At 50.6% G+C, this 7,164-nt stretch overlaps 1 protein-coding gene across 1 annotated transcript; it reads right to left on the bottom strand.

The window, feature by feature from the left end:
- Positions 1-1,702: 1,702 nt before the first annotated feature.
- TMEM37 (transmembrane protein 37) lies at positions 1,703-6,295 on the bottom strand. Its single transcript, XM_071562496.1, has 2 exons — positions 5,814-6,295; positions 1,703-4,948 (listed from the first exon to the last, which is right to left on the bottom strand). The coding sequence occupies exons 1-2, from the start codon at positions 5,832-5,834 to the stop codon at positions 4,376-4,378; spliced, it is 594 nt and encodes a 197-aa protein (XP_071418597.1). The 5' UTR covers positions 5,835-6,295; the 3' UTR covers positions 1,703-4,375.
- Between the last annotated feature and the right edge of the window lie 869 nt (positions 6,296-7,164).

The raw sequence follows: 7,164 nt of genomic DNA, 5'->3' as shown, positions 1-7,164 counted from the left end.
TTAGCTCTGGGAACACTGACATGTTTATAAGCAGATGAAGAGGAACAGAAAAGTAAATCTCAGCGAGCAATGCAAAAAACAGGAGGTGAAAGCACAAAGGCTGAACACGAACTCCATATTCAGAATTCACCAGCTTCTCTTTCATTACACTTGCTCCTGGGTATTCAATGTAAAGCAGGTAGTTGTTAGCAGTAAACAGGGCCTGAGTACCACCTTTCACATCACCAGTTGTCATTGTTCAGGGACACTGGTGACAGCCTCTGGCTATTCACTCCAGGTCCCCTGAGGAGCCAGTTGTCCCCCTGCAAACCAGCAGGGCAGGCAGCAGCTCCAGCAGCCTGAGCATCAGCAGTCTAAGAGGTGATGAATTTAAGAGGAAATGATTAATGGATTTTCTCTCCACACAGCAACAAGGAAGTTCCCAGCAAAACTATCAGAAGCAAAAAACAGTAGTTATGCCGTGAATAATTATGTTGTGCAATGCTTGAGTACAAGGGAGCTGAAATGGATTGTTTCAGAAGGAGTGGATAAACGTGAAGGTAAGAGGCCCCAGGAATTCAGGCAACACCCCTTTCAGGACACTGCCTGGGGCATACCTTGTTTTCACCCAGAAATGAGGTCCTTTTGCATGTGCAATCTGACCTGGAAGGCTGAGAAGGAGGGCCATTATCTGCTTACCATAGGCCCCAGAAGAGGGAAAGAGAAGGCAAGTGAGGACAGTGATCTGCCTGTAATCACTTTACCCTGACTTGCAAAAGCAAGCAAGGCTCAATCCCATTCCAAGCACAACCGAAGAAGATACTGTATACTTAAAATCAAAATAACCTGCTCCTGGGGACGTTGCTTGAGCACAGAGGCTGGACTACATGACCTCAGTGGCCCCTTCCAACCCTAACTATTCTGTGATTCTGTGAAAATACAGTCCAGGAAGGAGACATCTGAGCTAGCATGCCCTGTAAAGTTATTTCCTTTATCCTTAGCCACAAGCAATGGCTAGTGCATAAGTTCCAGTTAAAGTTAGTAACTAAACCTAAACGGCTCATTAACAAGAAGTGATGTTCATTACTCTGCTTTTAAGAGATGTTCAACAGTCTGAGACAGGCCAATGACCTCTCCTGTTGAAAAGAGAACACCAGGTGCTATTAACTTGAGATTACATAAACTAATGCAGTGATGTAGCTGGGAATCTGTTTTCCTGCCGTTTAACTAAACCTGTTAGTACAATGAGCTCAGAGAAAACGTATACTCAGATACCACTTCTGCAGGCCAAATAATCAGAGCTGGGGAAAAGCGCAAGGATGCTTCAGATATGGGGTATAGTGTGGGAAAAGGAAGGTGAAGGACACAGGAAAGAGCTCTTTAGTTGGTAAACAGAGCACATGCAACAGCAGGAAATCATCAAGAGCCTACAAGGTTATCTCCAGTTCCCACATGAAGCAGCACAGCTGACTGCCCCACTTGTTTTGCAAAACACGAAAGCAGTGCTGGCTGCTTGGCACTGCTTGGTTCGTTTGAACACACTAGAGGGAAAAGGAGAGGGGAGCGTGCAGTGGCCTCAGTTCCCTTGCAAAGTGCCAAGCAGTCATTTCTTCACCACTCTAGCTGTGTAAACACACAGAATGGTGCCTGGGAGATTATGTAAAACCCCGCTCATCTCCTTAAATCTGCACCCCAATGTCTACATTTAAAAAGAGAGACAAAGTTATTTCAAATAAATTTATTTAACAAACTTTAGGAATATTTCTTGAAACTTCCACAGCCTTCAGAAAATGAACAGTGACACACTGCTGCACAGGTTGCTGTATATAATGACGTCTCCGAGACAATCAACCCTGTTTTGTAATATGTAGCTGTCAAAATGCATCTTCTCCCAGCTTAATTAAGTCAAGCAGTACTACACAAAACCAGCTGGAAAAAAAAAAGATACAAAAGGCCTCTTTCTCAGCTAGCAGAGCATCCTAAAATCACTTACAATTGCGCAGCGACTAGGGTGAACTCAATGGCCAATTGTCCACTGCCTCTCTCTAACCCAAACACGAGGCACGAGCCTGGAACTCAGTCTGGCTATGGCTGCTTTCCAGGGAAACAGACGGGGGCACAGCCTCCCACAAGCACAAAGGAGTGTACATGCAGAACACATTTCCAGTTTTGGATGTCACCAAAGTGGCACTATGAAGTTACATCCGTGTTTCCAGACAAGCTATAGACACCATCAACCTCATGAAGGGAACTGTCTTGCCTGGCTTGGGTACCCGTGGGCATAGCAAATGAACCCCTGATTAGTTAAGGTACTCTAACACCTTAGAGCAACAGACCTTGCAGGGTCTCTGGCCTAAATGATTCTGCTAAAGCCAACAGCACTAGCTCACACAAGCATCTGCATATTCAGCCCATCAGCATGTCTTCCACAGTGTAGTTCAGCAAATCAAAAACACCTTCAAACACAGATACAGTCACAGTGCAGTTATCCAAAGGCAGGTTAAAGGCACAAGTCCTTCTTCTTGCAAGTGGATCAAGAAAGACCAACAAAGCCCCAAACGTTACCGAGCTTCAGGAGCTGGCTGGGCACAGCTCTCTGCATAATCTTGTAAGAAAGATGAGCAGCTTCATGTACAAAAGTACACTGGTATTGTCCAGAGCAAGCCAGGTCTGAAACTGCATCACAAAACAGGCTTAGGAGTGTTGTCTTAAGTTACAGAAATCCAAGAGGGAACAGGCACTGTCCTCGTGAAGGCAAGAGAGTCCACAGGAGCACAATCACCAAGTGCGGTGCATTCTGCTCAGGCACAGCTTAAGACTCAGCTTTCAAAGAGCTGTTTACTCATGGCTTACTTACACAGCCCTTTTGGCCTCTGTGCTACGATGCTTTTGTTTCAGGTGAAAACTTGTATCAAAACTTGTTGCACAGGACATTAGAGGGGTGCTCAACAGCTATCACATAAGCTACAGAAATGGAACATGTAGGAACATTGGTTCTAAAAAACAAGCAGCTTTACCAATGGATACAAAACAAACAGTAAACCAGTAACCCTGAAATACTGAGGACATTTTTATCTGTGAGCAACCAAATGCTGTATGTTGGACAGGGAGGACACATACAGGGCAAACAACTTCCTGAGGTCTTCTCTCCTATTACATAAGACACCATAGGGAACTTCAAAGCTGCAGCAATTTTAGAGATCTTGATTCAGACACCAGCAGGAGGAAGACCAGCCTTAATATAATTTTGGCCAAGTCTCTCTGTATTTCCACCAGCTATGACAAATTAGAGCTGCACCCATCAGCCCCTCCTTAGGCAATCACGGGCTGCTTCTCCTCCCAGGCTCACTGTTAGTAAGGGGAAGAAAAGGACTTGACATGGTCGAGAGTCTTAGAGCTTTCTCCTCCCGTAAGAAATGCTACAGGAGACACTCAGCTTACAGGATAAGCAGATTTCCCAACGACCCAGTGGAAATCCTGACAACCAAAACACACCCCAGAAATTATGGTGGTCTGCCCACTGCAACACCACATGAAGCCCCTGCACAGCTTGTTCCTCTTGCCCAAAAGAAACAAACAACAACAAAAATACAGAGCATTGCCCTGTTACCATGAACTTTGCAAGGGCTGTGAGGGAGCCAGTTTGGGTGACCAATCAGCACATGTCATTCAGGTGTGGCAGAAGTGTGGTGACAGTGGCGAGAGGCCACAAGCACAGGAACGTGCACTGCTGCCTGAGGAAAGTATTGCAACCCTTCCCTGTACACTAACATCACCCAATGCCTTCCCTGACCCCAAGTCAGCGTCCCCAAAAAACTGAGGGAAGAACAGGTACAAGCAACATGCCAGCAGGAAACAAAACACGTGACCAGATCAAGATCTGCATGCCTTCTCTTTCGAAAGAAAAATGGAGGAGTGAGATCCGTGAAGATTTTCAATACTCCATGCCAGTGAGCATGGCCAGGCATAAATAAACTGTCCCTGAGACAAAACAAAGACACACCAAAGTTGTGTCACACTCTTCACAGGCTCCAGAATATGAGGAAAAGCACAGCAACACCAAACCCACAGCAGTACAGGTGTTGTGCAAGTCTCAGAACAGCACACGTGATAGATCACAGTTTTCCACACCTCTGCATGTTCGATGGGATGCCCTTGGCTTTAATCCTCTCCTCCAGAAAACAACATTAGAGTGGCAGTCAGTCACAGTCTCTGCCTTGCTGGTGTTGCGTAGTGGGTGGGTTCGTCTTCTATAGGCACCAAGACTGACTCATACCTTCCCTCCTTGCACACAAATTAACACAGGGTATTCTTTACAAACTTCATTAGACTCTCTTTTTTACAGCCTAATTGGCAAAGCTGATTACACAAAGGCAGAGAGGTACATCCTTTGCACCTAGATTTTGCCTACCCCATTCCTGAGGTGCGTGAGGCTGTTGATGTGAAGTCCGCTGATCCCATTAAGGAAGAAGAGAAAGGCAGCAACGAACTCACACCAGTATGTCAGCGTGAAGCCTGTGAAGGTGAGGTGATCCTTCACAAGGATGGAGAAGCTCAGGACCCCAGTGGCTGACAGCAAAAAAGAGACGAGGATGAGAACTGAGCCCATTGCCCATTTCCGCCTTGCGTTGGCATCATCACAGACTTGGGACACCATCAGCAGCTCCAGGCCAAATATGGCAACCACAACAGCAAAGGACACCATGCTTCTTATGGGAATCACCCCCACGCTCAGCCCCTCCACCTGGGCCAGGCGGAGGTCAGTGACACACTTCAGGACGCTGTCATTGCTAATGGTGCAGAAGTGCCACAGTCCAAAGAGCTGCCCCCTTGTGAAGAGCCAGCGGCCATCACAGATGGAGATGGACGACAAGACCACTGCTATTGCCACGCACAGGATGATCAGGCTCCTGATGAGTGCCTCAAAGAAAGACTTCTTTGGTCTCCGGTGTGCCAGCAACTGCTGTGCCTTAAAGGATAGCGTGGGGAAGAAACAAAACAAAGTTAACAGTGCTACTTCATGGTTAAATAAAGGCAGAGGGACAAAGTTGTGGGATTCAGTATTTGAAAGTATTTACTTGTGCACATCAAACCCCTTCTCACAAGGGAAGGCAATGCAGTTACAGGCTGTACCCAGCAGAAAGGAAGGGTGGGTGAAGCTCTCCTGGTTGCTCGGCTGCACGAACAATGCTCCGACGTCAAGGCCCGAGACCAAGATTACAAAGGCTCTGGGCTGAGCAAGATCCCTCCCCACGGTCCCGCGGCACAGCCTCCTGCTTTGGCAGGGCTGGAGGAAATCACCGGCCCCTAAGAGGATGGAGGCCGGTGGCTGGAACGAGGGAGGCAGCGGGACGGGGGGGCGCCCAGTTCCCAGCACTACCCTCCTGGGCTGCAGCCAGCCAGCGTCTCCTCCTCCGGCGGGCAGCAGCAGCAGCCCGGACCCGGCTCCTCGCCAGGGGGACACGCAGCTCAGCTGCCCCGGGGCTTCCGAGGGTCTCCGCTCCGGCTGCAGCCCTCGCGGACCCGCGTGTGAAACGCACGCCCCGTCCTCACGGAAACCCTCCAAGGGGGCCCGAGATTTAACGAAAAGTGGAGCCAAGAGCCCGCAGCCCCCTCCAGCCCGGCTCGGCGGGCGGCGGCGCTCGGAGAGCCACGTGCGGCGGGGAGGGGAGGGGAGAGCCGCGGACCCGCGCAGGGGGGTCCGGCCGGCTGCGCCCTCGCTGCTCCGGGAAGGGCTGGAGCGACCCCGGCCGCGCAGGGACGAGCTGGAGCACCGCCATCCCCCGGCGGGGCGATGCGCAGCCCCGGCCGGGCGGCGGGAGCGATGGACGTACCTGCGCCCCGATGGCCGTCATGGTGCCGGCGGCGCCGAGAGACGCGGGCGGGCTCCAGCCGCGGCTCTTTATCTCCCCGGAGGGCGGAGGGCAGACCCCGCGCCCGCCACGCCCGCGGGGCCGGGGCGCCCTCCGGCCCCCCCCGCGGCTGAGTCAGCAGCGTGGCCCCGACGGGCGGAGCCGGGCTAAGTCGAGCCGAGCAGAACCGAACCGAACTGAACCGAGCCGGGTTGCTGCCCCTGTTCCCCTCCCGGGCCCGGCACAGCGCGGGGAGGCAGCGCTGCCCCCGCCCGGGGTCACCCAGCCCCGCTCTAGTGCACGGCCGCCGGGCAGAAGTTGTCCTGGGCGGCGGCGATGCCTCCTGCAGCCTCACCCTGTCCCGTCTATCCCCTTGTGTCCCCGCCTGCCGGAGGGCTCGAGGTGTGTTGCCCCGCTGCCAGGCGTTCGCCCCAGCCCTGCCCGCCCGCCCAGGACAGCCCCGGGAGCGGCTCTGGGGCTGCGATGCTGGGCACTGCGGTGTCACCGAGACGCTTGTGGGTACAGGAACACCCCGTCCTGCCCTCCCCGCTCTCTCCCCACGGTATCTGCGCCAGTGTTTGTGTTCCCCAGGTCGTTCAGCACCGACTCCCGGTACGACGACGGCCTCGCACCCTGGGCTGAGTGTGCATGCTTATCTTTGACCCGTCCACTTAACCTACCTATCTGTACTTGTAAAGTCAGCAAAAACCTCTCTGCTCATTAAGTTTTATGCCCTTGCTCTTTTTCTCTCTCATGTTTTGCCATGTTCTAATGAATTACTGATTGCTCTACCTTTTTTTGGTTGTTGGGGTTTTTTCCAAAGAAACAGCTTTTTAAAAGTCCAAGGAAGTTGATTTTTGCTGTGTCATCAGAAACTCTTTGTTTTACTACCAAATTCTGCTTTTGACTCCAGCAGAGAGGTCTGCAGTGACTCCACAGGGTCTACTGGTCATTGTTCTGGGCCTCCCTTATATGCAGCTGGGTCAGAATTCTGCTATTCCATTTCTAGCCAAATGGAGTTAGAAGAATCTCCTTCTCCAACATGGGGTGCTAGAAGTTATCATAACTTTACCCATCCTCCAGCTTCTGTTTCTGAACTAATCAGGTGTCTATACAAATTGACTCATTGTTTTAATCTCTATGCCATTTTATGAAGGGTTTCTGTGTTTCTTTTAAAAAATGCATGTATGTCTGCTATGATTTGACTGGAGGTGTTTAACTATTTCTAGTAAGAGTGAGTGTTCTGAACAGCATATTTACTTTAGCTTTCCTACTTTGAATTTTAATTATATATTCTGACCTTTTTATTTCTCTTTTCCTTCAGAATCCTTTT

This window comes from Pithys albifrons, chromosome 8, assembly GCF_047495875.1.
Source record: "Pithys albifrons albifrons isolate INPA30051 chromosome 8, PitAlb_v1, whole genome shotgun sequence".
Classification (NCBI taxonomy): Eukaryota; Metazoa; Chordata; class Aves; order Passeriformes; family Thamnophilidae; genus Pithys; species Pithys albifrons.
Note: the sequence above shows the minus strand (reverse complement) of the source record. Positions and strands in the feature narration are given on the sequence as shown.

What these genes read in the sequence shown, in the direction of transcription:
- TMEM37 (XM_071562496.1), bottom strand. Translation starts at nt 5,834, where the DNA reads ATGACGGCCATCGGGGCGCAG. An exon ending in TGACGGCCATCGGGGCGCAG is followed by an intron (nt 4,949 to 5,813) that starts GTACGTCCATCG and finishes CTATCCTTTAAG; the next exon opens with GCACAGCAGTTGCTGGCACA.